We start from the raw sequence: 17,019 nt of genomic DNA, 5'->3' as shown, positions 1-17,019 counted from the left end.
ACCAAAGAAAACCCCACACAGAATACATACGGAGGGAAATCCCTTCCTGACCCCTGCAGGTGATTGGCTGAAGCCATGAAAGATGAGCTTTAGGAACATAAGACATAAACTGGAAGGAGAACTCCAGGGCTGCTGAGAACTGCCCCCTAATATCATGGGCAACTCCATCATGTAATCATAAATTTGTCCAGCTCTCTCTCAAAGCTAATTAAGTTGTTTGTCTTCCCTCCCACCCCCAACTCCTATTGGGAATTGACCACGAGTGACCAGAATTGTACACAGTATTCCAGTTGAGGGCTTAACAGTGCCTTTTACAATAGGATTAATGTCACTGTATCTCTACTGGAAATGTTTCACCAGTTACATCCTAGATCGCATTTGCTTTTTTTCACAGCCACAGCACAGTAGTGGCTTGTAATCATCCTGTGATTAACCCATACACCCAGCTCTCTCTCTTCCTCTGTTCCAACTGATGACCCCCCAGCTTGTAGCAGAAATTCTTATTATGAGACCCTATGTGCATGACTTTGCATTTTGTACTGTTGAATTTCATCCCATTTCTGTTACTCCAGTCTTTAAGGTTTCAGAGTAGCAGCCGTGTTAGTCTGTATCCGCAAAAAGAAGAACAGGAGGACTTGTGGCACCTTAGAGACTAACAAATTTATTAGAGCATAAGCTTTCGTGGACTATAGCCCACTTCTGTAAATGAAGTTTCTGAATGTCAGTCTAGTGTCTCAGAAGTGAATCTGGAGTTAAATCAAGAGCAGCAAAATCTTATTGGGCAGGAAAATGTTTCTCTGGAGCAGACTAAAGAGGATGGTCAGGTGGAAGCCCTAACTGAGGAAGGAAAGGGTGGATTTTTGATGGGTGATGCTTTGGTGGCTAGTACAGCTTGTAAAAGTGAATCTGAAAAGGGTAACTGTGATTTGCTGGCAGTGGCTCAGTGTAGTAAGAAGAGCAGTTTATCGGCTGGGAGTGGCAAGGTGCCTGGTAAGGAAGCTGCCCCACTCTCCCAGTCTTTGTCTGTAATCAGCCCTGTGTGCTGGGACAAAGGAGAGGAAGGCAGGAAAAGTTTGGAGGAGCCTGGGCAGCCTTGTGAGCTGATGGCTTTGTCTAGTCAGCAGTTTGGGAAGGCAGGGATAGTGGAAGATGAATGTCCCTATACCTTACCTGTTTCCTGTGTGGAGAATAGTGACAGTGAAGGAAATGTGCCTGTGTCTGTCAGGGGTATTGACTTGCCTATGGAGGAAGCTACCTCAGTCTCCAAGCAGTTGTCTGTGAACAGCCCTGTGTGCTGGGACAAGGGAAATGAAATCCCGAGCTATGTGTCTGGTAAAAAAGGTGTCTCCAGCTCTTCTTCTTTGTCTGTGGAGCAGACAGAAGGTGCCTTTCGGCCTGTGATGGTTGAGGTTAGTGCAGTTGTCTCAAAGTTGGTTCTGAATTCAACTAAAGCCCAGGAAGGGAATGGTCCTAAGTCTGTGTCTGCTGGGGAGAATGGCACTGTAACTAAGTTGCATCCAGTTAGTGTCTTAGCAAAATCCCAGAGACCAGACAATTCTGGTGCTTGTATTTTGCCTATTGCTAGTGTGTGGTTGGTAAAGGGTGTAGCAACACTGTCTAATCAGGGTAATACCCTAGCCGGGGCACACGGAGAGCATGCAGGTGATTTGGTTGTGTTACCTACTGATGGTGTGGAAACTTGTAGCAAGAAGGAAAGGATTCCTAAACTTGTGTGTGGCAAAGGAAAGGAAAATGTTTCTAACCTTTCATCTAGGAAGTCTATGGGTTTGCCTGAAAGGGGATTGTGTAGAAATCTGCCTGATGGGCCAAAGGAGATCCTGGATGTAAGTAAGACCCAGAAAAAGTCTGTTGTTGCTCAGGAAAGTGTTCCTTTAGAGCAAGCCCTAGGTGAAGAGGGTAAGGGCAGAATTTCTGTGAGGGGTGATTTGCTGCTTAAAAAAGCTCCTGGGGAAAGGAATCCTCATGGTAATTGGTGCAAGCAGTTCCCTGCAAATGAAGGGTGTGAGAGTAATTTAATCAAGGAAGTTTCAGTTCCTAACAGCCAGAAATTCTCTGTTGTGAATGGATCCACTGACTTTCCTTTCGAAAGATCCAGTGTGGGTAGCTTTGAGAAGGTCTCAGATGGAGTAAGAGCTGTTAAGAAAGTTGAGCAGCCCTATAACCCAGTGGCTGTGTGTGGCCAGCTTGTTGGGAAGACAATGGTGTTGGAACAGGAATGTCTCCATTCTAATTCTTTAAGTGAGCAGTCTGTGCTTCAGGGTCTGAGGACAGAGTTGGTTACTGGTGTTTCAAAGCAGAACAGTTTTATGGCTAAATGCTTGAGGATGCAGGGGAGAGCAAGCAAACTCTCACCCTCAGACTCTTTGGATTTGTGTGGTATCTCTTTAAGACAGAGTCCAGCCTTGGAAATGATAACAGTTAAGGATATGAAAACTGGTGGACTGGCTTCTGTCTGTGGTAATGCAAATTACTTGTCTGGCTGGGAGGGGAAGGACTTGCTAATAGCTGTTAGCACAGAGAGCCCACCCCATCAGCCAGTAAATTCTGTTAAGCAAGAAAAATCAGGGTGTGATCCTGCAGGACAAGGAGGAAAGAGAAAACTGAATTTTGCAAAGGAAAGCCACAGGTTAACCCTAAAATGCCCAAACTCCAATGGTATTGAGCCAAAGGTGTGGCATGACAACCATGATTGTAGATGGACACTTGCAATGGATTTGTTGTTAATGCTAATGGTAATTTTGTAACTGATGTGTTGCTATTACCAAGAACTGTAAGAATGTACAATGTTCCTAATCTGTTGGAAAATCCCTTGAACATGTTAAAAGGAATACATGAAAACACACTTTATGTTAAAAGGCTTTGCTATACTAATGTTTCACAGTTGATGCCTGTAAACAGTATTGGAACTTTTCACAGGAGAAAAGACATTCCAGACCTAATGTACTGTATGAGAAGGGAAACTAAGGCACACTACCATATTGCCTTCATGGCTAAATGCCAAGATTCCTGTACTATGAACATCATTAATATCTGCATTTATTTGATGTTAATTGGGTTCCAAACATTTGCCCGAGCTTGTATGGATAAAGTAGCTGTTTTCTTTAGCTCTTGGCAAGGTCACATGAGACATACAGGAACCATGCTGCAAGAGCAGATCCAATCCACTATTGTTCTAACCAAGTTTTACCTTGTTTGTAAAGAGGTTCAATCATGTTGTTGAACACAATTTTGATAAACCATTTCGGTTGTTCTTTAGCCAGCTAAGCCATAGTGCCTAACCCCGATACTAGCCACAGTGAGATAAACCCAAGGATGGGGAGCTCTTGGGATGCAGTCAGTGATGTTTGTGTCATCCCTTCCTGCATCAATTTTGCGTTGGGGGTGTGACGTTATTGATATAATCTGGGACCATATAGATCATTGTTGCAACCAAGGTCCTGTAGTGGCACGCAAATCTTGTATAAAGGGGGTCAAATGGGGTGTCTAAAACAAGGTTATGGTTGGCTGGTTATGATTATGCTGTCTATATGTGTGTATCACTTTTGTAGTTGAAGTTATGAATATCGGCTCTATACTGTCTGTATTTCAAACTTATGCTATGCTTCTGGTTGACATCCCAGACAAACTGGTGTTAGCTCTGCCTAGCCTGCTTGATGGCCCATTAAGGACCATCAGCTATACAATGGACCCATTGAGAGAAGGCAGATACGCCTTGTAACTCAGCAAAGTATGCAGGGACTGGCCCATGTGACTCCAGACTCCATGTTGCTGTAATTTTCCACAGTAAGAACAAAGAGGTGTGCTTACACCTGGAAAAGACTACATAAGGCTGATGCCTCCTCTCCATCTGGTCTTCAATCCTGCTTCATACCTCTGGAGGAACTTTGCTACAAGCTGAAGCTTTGAACAAAGGACTGAGGACCCATCCCAGCTGGGGATGTATTCCAGAGACTTGATTTGAACCTGCAGTTTATTCCATCGCTGCTGCAAGCCTGAACCAAGAACTTTGCCATTACTGTATGTAATTGATTCCATTTAACCAATTCTAACTCTCATCTCTATCTTTTTCCTTTTATGAATAAACCTTTAGATTTTAGATTCTAAAGGATTGGCAACAGCGTGATTTGTGGGTAAGATCTGATTTGTATATCGACCTGGGTCTGGGGCTTGGTCCTTTGGGATCAGGAGAACCTTTTTCTTTTACTGGGGTATTGGTTTTCATAACCATTTGTCCCCATAACGAGTGGTACTGGTGGTAATACTGGGAAACTGGAGTGTCTAAGGAGATTGCTTGTGAGACTTGCAGTTAGCCAGTGGGGTGAGACTGAAGTCCTCTTAGTCTGGCTGGTTTGGTTTGCCTTAGAGGTGGAAAAAACCCCAGCCTTGGGCTGTAACTGCCCTATTCGAGCAATTTGTCCTGAGTTGGCACTCTCAGTTGGGTTCCGCCAGAACCGCATTGCATCCGAAGAAGTGGGCTATAGTCCACGAAAGCTTATGCTCTAATAAATTTGTTAGTCTCTAAGGTGCCACAAGTCCTCCTGTTCTTCTTTTTCCAGTCTTTAAGGTCATCCAGATCTTCCTGTATAATATATCGATTTTCCTCTGTATTGACATTGCCTCTCAACTTTGTATCATCAACAGATTTAATTAGCACACTCCTACTTATGTGCTAAGGTCATTTAATAAAAATATTAAAGATTAGTCCCAAGACTGATCCTTGAGGAACTCCACTAGTAACCTCCCTCCAGTCTGATAATTCACCTTCACACAGCCTGTTACATTCTCCCCTTTAGCCAGTTCCTTGTTCACTTTACAGTGCTTATACTGATACCCATCTTCCCTAATTTAACCAATAATTTCCCATGTGGTATTATGTTGAAGTCTGTATATTAGTTCTACTGCATTTCTCTTCACTAAAGTCAGTTATTTGCTTAAAGAAGGAAATAAAATTATCTGGCACAATTTGGTAAACCCATGTTGAATTATATCCCTTCTTCTGTTTTCTCTATGGATTTAATTATTCTTTCTTTCATAATTTTGTTCCAAAGTCTGACTATTGAGGTTAGATCAGGGGTCAGCAACCTTGGGCACACAGTCCATCAGGGTAATCCACTGGCGGGCCGCAAGACATTTTGTTTACATTGACAGTCTGCTGGCACGGCCCCCTGTAGCTCCCAGTGGCTGCTTTTCGCCGTTCCCGGCCAATGGGAGTGGTGGGAAGCAGCGGCCAGGATTATCCTCATTTTTACTTAGAATCGGTCCCTAGCCATCTCCGTTGTCTCTTCTGTAGGGACTGGTTTTCCTTCTTTTCTCCCCTGTCCTACCCCTCCATCTGCCTGTTCCTCCTCTTCTTTTTCCAATGCACCAAACCTGTAACTCAATTTTTTTTCACCTATATTAGACAATCTCTTCCTCTGCTTTGTCTGGTGGTCACATTCTACCATGGATCACCCTCCTCTTCTTGCAGTTTTCCCTCCAGGTTCTTTTGTTGATCTGGTGTCATTAGTCTCCGGCTGCTTATCTTTATCTTTGGATCATCTCTGCCGTGAGCTATATCAGGCAACATTTCATGCGTAGGGGCTTCCGTTAGATACCCACTCAAGGATGTGGCACTTCGTGCAGCTTCCACATCCAACCATCTTCTGTCTCCTCTCCTGCTTGGGTCCTTGCTAGTGGTGCCTCAGGAGCCATCCTTGTCTTCTCTTCTCACTACCTATTCCCAGAGAAAAAGGAAGAAAGAAATTTTTAAAAATCCTCCCAAACTGTCACAGAAACTCTATTAGCGGCTAACTGTTAAAATACATACCTAAGGGAGGACTTACTTGAAAAGTCTAAATCAGTGTATATTCCGGACCATAACACCAATGAAAACAGTAGCAGCAGCAGCAACAAAAATTGTCTTGTATCAAAGGCAGTAAATTGTCTGATACAGATGTGTGAAATAGCATGTGACCAGGCAGGTGGATTGTATCATGAGGCATACACAAAAGGGAGCAGAGTGAAGGCTCCATGTGCAAATCTTAATTCTTTTACTTCCTGGCTGTCATCTTGGTAGGGCTGCAAAATGTCCATTTGGTGTAGCTTCATGAAATCAAATAAATAACTACACTTGGCATCCTCTAATCCTTCTCTTTTATAAAAGTTCAGCCATAGTGCAATTTGTGACCTAGTGAAATTTTCACTTCTCCTCGCTGGGTTATAACTGAAACACCAGTGATACCTAATTTTTATAAGTCCCATGTTTTGATACAGTGCAATAGCATTTACGCTGTTAATGTCAGAGGTTGAACATCATCACTAAATCTAATTTAGGTAAGCTAGAAACATACTCTGGCTCTACATGCCTATAGGGCTACTTTTATTTTCTCATTTCCATTGATACCAATCAAACTGTTCCTACTTCATCTTTATTAGTTTGGAGTCAACTCCTTTCTGAGAACCATTTAAACTGTGTTTAACATGTGCACAGGTTGAGAAGTACTACCACATTTGTATCCATTTATCTTTCTTTAATGTTGAAATGATTTGTGCTTTTGCCACTCTGTGATTAGATTGCAGTAGTTGCTATACACTGACTTGCCAAACCAGGTTCTATCTGCATTCCCCAGAACAAATATTTGATGCTTTAGTTTCAGAAATGTGATTAAAGCAGGTTTAAATGCTTGGGAAGCTTTAAGGGCAGACAAGTTCCAAATTTTCTTCTAAAAGTGGAAATGACTGTTCCTGCCAATTGTAAGACTGGGGACTGAATTGTGTCACCTGAGATGACAGACTTTTGGGTGATAGAGAGGCTCATCTTCTGTATTCTAGGAACTGCAGTATGGGATGATACCAGTGGCCCATTTAGACCTGTGTCTTATATCAGATAGGGACTAAGTACCAGATACTTCAAAGAAAAATGCATGGAATGGTGGAGTAGGCAGTTAGGGAATAACTTTCTGACATGGAAAGTTTCTTCCTTGCTCCCATTAATTAAGGGTTAGCTTATGTTTTGAAGCATGAGAGTTTATATTTCTTCCCAAACTCTTGTTTTGGTGTCCTATTATTGTAACTCTGGATGCCAGGAATAAGTTGTCTTCCTTCTGCATGTATTATTTTTCCAATGTGGTTAACAGACTGAATCAGAGCCTGTATCCTGGCCCAATGCCACTTAAAGCCAGAGTAGATGCAAAAAATATATGAGGGATGGTGATTCAGCAATGTTGCTTATGCTAATCCTCCTAATTGTGGGTTCCAATTTGTTTGGATAGTCTTAAATTCAGTGTTTATAACATGCTGTTCACATCCTTAAAAAGAAGGGAGAACTCTTTGCTTGGATAGGAAATAATTTCAAAATATACTTGTGGCTTTATCACTGAGTTATGAGTCCTAACATAACTAGTGTGCTGAGGTTACAGCTTAGCAAGTATACACTCTTAATTTAGAAAAAGTGATGCTTAGCTGGTACTTATCAGAAGACCGATAAGGAACAGAGGCATTTCATTCACTCGGTGTTTGAAGCACGTGTATAGACATAAATTCTGTTGACCATTCAAGCTATAAGAGAGACGACCTTAACTTCCAAAGTCAAACTTGAGATCTTAAGGATTTCACGATACAAAAGCAACCTTTATTTTTTTTTAGGGCCTTCCTTCAACTCCATTGTAATTGAGAATCTCCCTATCAAATGGAAATTCCATGACGTTTTTTGTTGTGGTTTGTGTATTTCCCCTTCCCCATGCTTAGCTGGAATGTTGTTTCTTAAATGGGTTTAAAACCTCTGAGTATTTCACACAGACCATACATTGTAGGAGCCACGAAACCAGTTGCTACTTTTATATCCCCCCCGTGAGGAACAAGTAGTCTCCCAGCCCTTAGAGTTCTTGGTGGTATTCACATGTGCTTTTCATGCAGTCAGATCACTTCCTAACAACCTTCAAATTGTCTAAGGGTATGTCTACACAGCAAAGAAAACCCTGCAACTAGCCTGTGCCAGCCGGCTTGGGCTTGGGCAGGGTGGGAGGGTCCCATAGCTCAGGTTCCAGCCGGAGCCCGGAAGTCTACACAGCAACGAAACAGTCCTGTAGCTCAAGCCCCATGAGCCTGAGTTGGTTGGCCAGTCACAGGTATGTCTACACTGCGAAGAAAAACCCTAAGAGGGTAAATCCTGCCTCATCATGGTATATCACTGCAGCAGGATTGGATGGTAGCTCTTGAGATGGGCCCCCAAACTATGTGGATCAGTCAGCCACTCACCCTGTGGATGAGAAGCACGGTAGAATTTGGGGTTACTGCAGCGTGCGGGGGTGGTGTTTTGTTTTGCCTCTCACCAGCATACAGGCAGTGTGTTTCTCAGGCAGTGTGCTGGGGAAAGTATTTTGGCCCTATTAAAATGAAACCAATTGGGACTATTGAGTCACTGAAAGAGTGAACTTTTCCCTCTCCCGGAGGGAGGAAAAACAAGGCTGGACAAAAACTATGTGGGTCATTTTAGGCTTGCACAGAAACATGAATATGCTAAATAAATGAGGTATTTTGAATGGACCAATAGGGATAGCTAGACAGAGGGTACAGGCAGTGCTTTTATCCCACAAGAGGGAGGAGGAGTGTATGAGCCAGAAGATAAAAGCTGAAACAAAGCCATGCTGTGTCCCTTTGAGTTATTCACATAACACTGGATGGTAAGGCTTTCTGCTCCTGAGACACAGAAGTGGGGTCATGATTCTAACAATGGACGCTGGTAAGTTGCATTAAGTTTGCCTTTCTCTGTATAACATAGCTTTTCACAGGAAGGAGCAAAGCCAGTAGCTAACTTTTTTGTAAGTAATGCAGTTTCTTACAAAGCCTGCAATAAACTTGGCATAGTGTGTGTATTATACTATAATTATTCCATGACTGTTACGCATTGAAACGTGGATCCTCTCTGGAAATATGAGTCCATGATACCACAATGAGCATGTTAATATGAGCCCTTCTGACTTCATTAAAGGGACAGTCATCATGGGTCTGAATTACAGCCCCAGTGTCTCACTTCTAGAGAAGCCAAGATAACTGTCCATGAAAGGTGTAGGCTGAATCACATCTATACTATGAGGTATCATGGAAGGAAACCTATGACAGTAAGCAAAAACTAATGGAGACGCTAAAATTTGTTAGCTGTAACTCCTCAGGGTCTTTGGGACCCTACAAAACTTGTACTGTGTGTGATGGGGTCGGAGCACTTTTACAAGATTCAGAACCTCTTCCCGTGATTTGTACTACTAAGGCAGCTTGTGTGAAAATAGGATCTTAACGTTGTTGTTTTTTTAAAAAGGAACAGTTCAGGAGGGTGGGAACCACCTGTGTTGGTAGTGACAATAAACTTACTGTTTGGCTGTGTAGTGGTTTGTGTGAAATGAATTGGTAATCTCAGTCCAGTTTCTTATTCATGGGAGTGGTGTCTGTGTCATAAGGGTCAGTCATTTTTAGAAGTCTTCAGATAAGAGAGCCAGGATTTAAATGGATATGGAGAGAGCACCAATTCCCAGAACTTCTGCTGTACCTGTGAATAAATTGTTTGTTGCTGCTTTCTGTCTGATTCCCATCACAAGCAGATTATTTACTCCAATTTAATGAGTATAGTAATGTAAGAATTATTTTGAATCCCTTCTGTTACCAGTCACAGTATACTCAGTTGTGGTGGGAAAGGGGAGGCTACAGATCTTAGAAATCGTTTTATTTACAAATAAATTACTTTTTAGAATAATGTTCAAACGGAAAAACAAAATGGGTAAGACAAAGTTCTGAATACTTGTCAGCCCAGTGCCTTTCTCCAGTAATGTGCATCTGGCTCCATTTGGATTAATATTTATTCTCTAGGGCTTGAGGAAAAAGCTGTTTTCATGCCCTCTTTCAGTTCTTGGCCTTTCTGATCAGACTTCAAAAGCAGGCCAGCTGAGGTGATTTGTTGATGGACATTTCTTCACCAGAAACTGAGCAAAGATTACAAACACCTTTACTTAAGTCACCAGCGTTTTCCTGAAACTATTTTGAAACTAGTAACCTGGTTACGATTAAAACCAGTGACTCAGATGTGGTGCTCACAGCGTGCTAAGCCCTTTGCAGACAAGGTTGAAACCAGGACCTTGCCACTGTGCAAGTTGACAATGTGCAGAATGAGGAAGGTGATGAAATGCAACACAAAGCTAACTGGTAGGTTTATCCATGATTTTCCTTCTAGGTTTTGGGGATTTTCAAACATTGCTTCATTTTCATTACAGCAGCACCTAGAGGTCCCAACCAAAATTCAGGTCCTCATTATGCGAAGCGCTGTGCAAACTCATGGTAACGGGGAGTAGTATTCCCATTTTCCAGAAGAGGAACTGGGTCACAGGCTAAGTGACCTGTCTGAGGTTGCAGAGAGAGAGGCTCTCTCAGAGCTGGGACTTAAACATAGCTCTCTCAAGACCTAATCCAGGGTCTTCTGCAAGACTATCCTTCTTCCAAGCACTGAAGTTTGTAGGCTTTATGGAAGCAGTTGTGGGCTTGTTTGTTTCCTTTGTAAGGATGAACCTGAGCGAAAATGTGGAAGCATATAATTTAATCTTAAAGATTACATCTAATTTTATACTTTCAGTTTAAGAAAATTTACTTTAATTGGCATGTTCTTTCCCTGTGATGATGAGTAACTTAAAATGAAATGCTGTTCGGGCACCATTATTTTTAAGTCCTCGCTCTTAAATTTTCCTCAGGACAATGTCACTATTTTACACTTTTCCAGGCGTCACTGTGCTTCAGTAGTGCAGTTAATATTTTTAGAAAGTTACATTGCCTTACATTGGTAAAACATAAAAATTGCCAGTGGCTTCAAAATGTTCAGGTTTTTAAATGGTAGTTCTTTGTTTTTTGGTGATGGAAAACACTTCTAAATACTTCAAAGGAAACATGGTACTTTAATCATGTATAAAATGAAGGTCTAAGATTTGCTCCAAGGATAATATTTGAACATTTGGTTTTTGTTTTTAAAAGTCATGGAAAGATATCTAGGCAGTTCAATCCTCTCACTCTAATAACACTCGAGTTGTTACAGCGTTACTATCTGCTCAATTTCACTTGCATTTAAAACTCAATTTGTTGTTCGTTCTACTATTTACTTATTTCATATCATTTGCTTTGCAAGTCTGGGCTATTATTTTGTCTTGGACATCAGATTGTTAAACTGCTTTCTTACCCACTAAAACTGCTGGTTTTTAAAAGGATTTTAAGAGATACTATTTTAATAAAAATCTTTACTCTCTCTCTCTACTTACTTTCCATTCCATTCCCAGGCCTGCCTCATATCTGTAATTGGCTTTCTTTGTTTTATTGCTCTGTAGTTTTTGCTGCTTTTAATTTCTTGGTTTGGTGAGAGGATGTAAAATGAAAGCTGCAGGACATAGTTGATAATATAATTGGATTTGAAGTAACTACAGGCTAGGAGTGTTGCAACAGCTGATCTGATCCTTCTGAGTTTCAAGAGCTATTTATGGTAGATTAGCTGGTATCAAAGCTCTACTGTTCAGCCCATAAATGGTTGGTCCCATGTGAAGTTGCCACACTGCATTTGGCTTAGTCCTCGGAGGTTGGAGAGCCTGTAGTTTTATGTGGATAAATCAAGTGATGGATGGAAACACTAAAGGCAGATCAGGGAACTACATTGTTGAGGACTTTAGACGGCTGAGGACATTTGAAAGAAGAGTTTTGCTAATAACTTTCTTCCCAAATATTTCAGAAGCAGCACTTGGAATATAGCTTTTGCATATTTACTCTATTTGGCACCCACATGCCATAGGAAAGCACCGTTCTAAATTTATCGGTCTCTGAATCATCTTGGCTGCAGATGTTCTTGCCAAACTTGCATGTTGATATTTGGTAACTTGAGTGAGGTGTCATTTTTGTTTTCTTAGCACCTGAATGTTTTATATGCTTTGAAAAGAAATTTTTAGCTGAAGTGAGAAACTTCTCCAAAATAGTGCTATGGAAGTCTAACTCTTACTGTTGGCTAGAAGGAGTTGCAATAGTTCTGTGACTATTCTGTGAAGACTTTTTTTCTTTTTTCCTATATAAAACCAGACAAGCAGTTTTTAAAAAAAAAAACCACTGGATTTTGAAGTAAGTAACACCTCTTTCTAAAAGCTTGAAAGCAGATGTTTAAAAGTCAGTTGTTTTGAGAGTGTTTGAAGCTTTGTCAGGTTGAAGTGTGAGTAGTTTTTTCCAGCCTGTGCATGCCAGTCATTCAGTCTTCCTTTGAGGCATTTTTATTCTCGTGGTTTTGTTTAAACGAAGAGTTCATTTCACTATGGATGGAAAGTCTGTCACTGACTGGATTGTGTGTGAAGTGTGACACTTTTAGAGTGTATTAACCTATCATACCAATATCTCAAATTGGGTTAGGAATATTATTTAAGTAAAAGCTATTTCAGTGTGTTTTTCCCCCTCCCGCTCCCCGCAATATTTTGGGGGAGGTGTTGTAAAACCAGTACACCTCTACTCCAATATAACACTGTCCTCGGGAACCAAAAAATCTTACCGCGTTATAGGTGAAACTGTGTTATATCGAACCTGCTTTGATCCGCCGGAGTGTACAGCGCCCCTCCCCCCCCCCCCCCCGAGCACTACTTTACCGCGTTATATCTGAATTCATGTTATATCAGGTCGCGTTATATCGGGGTAGAAGTGTACTTAAATGTATGATTTGAATCTGACAGAAGTCTTACAGTAGTTTTACATGAGATACAACAGCTGCATTTTAACAATTGCTAGACTTGGAAGTTTACTCGGAATACTCATCTCCAACTCTCCAGTTTCCACTCTTTTTTCACATGTTCTCTGGCTTTCTCCATTAACATACCTTGGCAGAAAACTGGTTGTGCATTCATTCTTGACCACCAGCACAGCATTATTAGCTGCTGAATCTTTAGGGTTTTTCTTTCCTTGCTCCCAATATGCCCCCTGATGTTCTACCTTAACTGGTTTAGAGACACTAATTTACAAAACATCCTGTGAACAGGGCCGGCTCCAGGGTTTTGGCCGCCCCAAGCAGCCAAAAAAAAGCCGCGGTCGCGATCTGAGGCGGCAATTCGATGGAAGGTCCTTCGCTCCGAGCAGGAGTGAAGGACCGTCCACCGAATTGCTGCCAAATAGCTGGACCTGCCACCCCTCTCCGGAGTGGCCGCCCCAAGCACCTGCTTGCCAAGCTGGTGCCTGGAGCCGGCTCTGACTGTGAAGGAAATATAAATACTTATCCCCATTTTAAAGATGGAGGAACGGAGGCAAGTAGTTTCCCAGGAGCTAGTGATCATGAGTACATCTCTCAGTTCTGTACTTGAACTGCAAGACCATAACCTTTCCTCAAACAGCTCTAAAAACTTGTTCCCATAATATACCCACTATCCCTTCATGAGCTTGTGTTCTCTTCAGGTGTTTCACTATACAGCATCAAATGGACCAGACAGCTAGCTTTTATGTATTAAACTGTTAACAGTCCTCTTTCATCCGTTGGTGAGTGGAGGTAAGACATTTTTATAAAAAAAAAATTTTGTTTTTTGTATGCACTTGAATTTTGGTAAATACTGCTTGAATGCCCATTGAAACCTTTGCACGCAGTCTAAATCTGTCCAATATATTACAAAAAGATGGATCCTCCCCAGTACCGAAGCTGTGGCCTTAGTCACATGCTGTATCAACCGAAATCATCCTTCAGACACCATGTCAGCTCGGTCTCTGACAAACAGAAGTTAGTTTTCAGAGTAGCAGCTATGTTAGTCTGTATCCGCAAAAAGAACAAGTGTGTTCTCAATGTCTTTACTATCTTATCTCACTAAAACTCTTATAACTCTTTTATAAAATAATTCCTCCCCTTATCAGTTGGTTGACTAGCTTTGGATTTTAATAGCAGCATATTCTAAAACTTTACCTCTTCACATAAGTCAATTACTCCTTGTCACCTGCCACTGAGAAAGATCGTTGGTAATAAATCCTATCACTATATTAACCTGTACTGTGCACTTATAACCACTCATTGACGGGTGAAGAATTTCTTTTGGAAAATGTGTCGTCTGCTTCTGAACCTGACCCCTACGTGGTGGTTTTGGGCAGGAGAATTGGGACTAACCCTTCTATGAATTAGGAATTTACAGGGCTACTGCAACATTCAAACATACATGCGGATGTGGTAAATCTTATGTATCAGTTCAAATCCAGGGTTACCATCCTGTAAGAACAGGAGGACTGTGCTAGAATCCTTAACCTTGGATTTAAGCTCAAATGCACTAAAGATGTAGCTGGATATTTTAGGAAGCATTTTGGTTAATGAAAAGTAACATTATCAGCCCCTCTTCATACAACGAATTCTCAAATTACTAAGATTTGGCAATTAACCAATCCCCACCACAGATAACCAGGACAATAGTCATTCTGTCAAGCATTAATAATTCTGCTTTTTAGAAGTACTCTTTTCCCTCTGTCACATTCCTAGCAGAGACTAAGTCTGTGTACGAGTATTTTGAATTAGGGGCTGCATTATTCAGTTAGGACTACAGGTGTGTAGCTCTGGCGTTCATGCAAAACTCCTAATCCTGGTGCTATTTGGAGGGAAGAGAGGGAGGTAACTTCCTTATCTTTAATTCATTAAAGATGTCCAAAGAATTCTATCTTCAATTCATTATGCAGAAAGGAAACATTACAGTATGAACTTGATATACACTGAGCCTCTGGGATTCTTGCTAAGAAAAAGTGAAATGGCATTTCTCCTTTGTTTTACTTATTCCAAAAGTATGATGAACCCAGTCTGTTGTAGTGAGATGTCAAAGATGCTATGGTTGAGTCATAGGTTAAGAGTCACTTGCCACCACAGAGAATTAAGGTGCATTCTGCAATCACAGTGGCTTTATTTGTGAGGGGAAAGAATCTGTGTATCATTTAAAGAGAGAGCATACGGTATGTTGTAAAAGCAAATTGGTCCAGCATACACATCATTAAGCATCATGAGCTGAAGTTGTTTTCCTCTGGAGATGCATGTTCTCCAAGTGGGGGTGTGAAGGCTTTTTTTTAAAAACCCAGGACATTTGCTTATGCACATTTGTGTTCTCACTGATGTGTGGAATTTATGTTTTGACATAGGAAAACTCACTACCTTCATTTTTTTCTTATAGAACAGGTCCACCAGACCAGTTCATCCAGGTGAATTTTAATATGAAGAATGTAGCTAAAGAAATGAAAAAAATACTGCCATTGTCAACCTACTTGTCCTCCTTCCCCAGTTTGTCAATTAATGTCAGGTTGTATATAGCATGGTTGTCACTAATTATAATTGTGATTTGTAGCTTTGGAATGCAAAGGTGTAGCTGGCTACCTGAGACATCTCACTTTCCATAGGCATTGCTTGTGATGGAGGGTTTTTATTCAGACTGCCTTTCTCCACTGGGAAGGACTCTGCCCTCTAGCCAGAACTGAAGGGCATAATTTCCTCTTAAAGAAGTAGTAGGCAAGTTTTTCTTCCGCTTTTTAATGACACATTCTTATCTTTGTGTTAACTCTAAACTATCTATTTGAAGTAACTGAAACGCTTGAAGGTCTCTGGTTTTAGTGAGCAAAGCCTGTTCCAGTTGGAATCTGCCTTAAGCAGATAAGGATGCATTGGGTAACTGATAAAAATGCTTTGTTCAATGGAGTCTTCCAGTAGAGAAAACAGGAAAATTATATACTAAGCCTTTACTGATGGGCTTCGATTTGTTAATGGAAGACATTTTTTTCTTTGTAAGCTTGAATTGTTGTATCAAATCAATTTTTTAAAACTTAAATGAAAGAAAAGACATTACATATCCAGATTGAATGAGATTTCAGTTTCTAATACTTTTTAACAGACTTTATTCAGGTATTTGGAGAAGTGCTGTGTAGACTCTCGGTAGATCAGAGAAAACCATGCATGCCAAAGAGCAGTGGGGAGTTAACCGTATTATTTGTATGGAGTTAATTATTACCAGATGTTCATTGTGATTATACCTGCAAAATCTACTGTTAGAAAACTACTGGCATTCAGCTGACAGCTGTAGGATCTCATTTTTTGTTTAATCATATTGGTCTCAAATGTAATAACTTTTTTGAAGGATGCACTAGATAATTTAAGGTCTATTTTCCATTGTGGTGGAAATGGGGTATGAGGTGTAGTATTTCAAAATGAGATTAAACACACAAGAAGTGCTCTAAAGTACGTTCAGATTTCATGTGCTTTACATGAGTTTTCATTTCAAGGTCTCTCACTTATGGCAATCTGTTCCATTAAGCCGCCAGGGAAAACCTCAAATAGTACTGTGTATACTCTTAATTAACTAAAAAAAAAATAACCTCAACCATTCTATTGTACTGAAATAAGAAACCTAGGCGCCGAGGCTAGTGTTCACTGGGGCACTGAAATGGTGGTCTCATGCTTACAACATGGGACTGGCAGTAGGGACATCTAGGTTCAATTCTTGTCACTTTTGGTGACAAAGTCACTTAAATTGTTTCAATTTTTACAGAGGGGGAAAAAGAAGGTTCAAACAAGTAACTATTACCTAACCCCTAATGTGTGCTACAAGGCTGAGTACCTTTGTTTGGAGGCTGCTATAGAAGTTTGCTAATGAATAACATCTTCAGTTTGTACACTTAGGGCTGGTCTACACTGGGGGGGTCGATGTAAGATACACAACTTCAGCTATGGGAATAGCGTAGCTGAAGTCGACGTATCTTATTTCGATTTACCTCGGGTCCTCACGGCACAGGATCAATGGCCGCAGCTCCCCCCGTCGACTCCGTTACCGCCGCTCACCCTGGTGGAGTTCCGGAGTCGACGGAAGCGCGTTTGGGGATAGATTACTATCCGCCAATTTGGCGGGTAGTCTGGGTGTACCCTTAATCTGTTAACTCTGTAACACCACTTCCCTAGGTGCATCATCAGCAGTCGTTGAACCACAGACCTCTAGATCTAACCGGTACTGCCTCAGCTAAGGCCCAGGCGTTTGG

General features: G+C 41.2%; 1 protein-coding gene across 40 annotated transcripts in view; it reads left to right on the top strand.

Annotated features, from left to right (window-relative positions):
- SVIL (supervillin) overlaps window positions 1-17,019 on the top strand; it is a 208,705-nt gene that overhangs the window by 63,017 nt on the left and 128,669 nt on the right. For 5 of the 40 annotated variants that reach the window (XM_065586850.1, XM_065586848.1, XM_065586843.1 and 2 more), the window contains exon 1: window positions 8,652-8,740. The exons of 27 other annotated variants lie outside the window; for them this stretch is intronic. In XM_065586850.1, the coding sequence (XP_065442922.1) occupies window positions 8,719-8,740 (22 nt within the window). In that variant the 5' untranslated portion in view covers window positions 8,652-8,718. Of the gene's footprint in view, window positions 1-8,603; window positions 8,741-11,572; window positions 12,130-17,019 lie in introns of those variants that run through there. 8 more of the 40 variants (XM_065586842.1, XM_005290956.5, XM_065586837.1 and 5 more) reach the window with 6 other exon arrangements.

The sequence above is a fragment of the Chrysemys picta genome, chromosome 2 (assembly GCF_011386835.1).
Source record: "Chrysemys picta bellii isolate R12L10 chromosome 2, ASM1138683v2, whole genome shotgun sequence".
Taxonomy (NCBI): Eukaryota; Metazoa; Chordata; order Testudines; family Emydidae; genus Chrysemys; species Chrysemys picta.
This window is presented reverse-complemented; position numbering and strand designations above follow the sequence as displayed.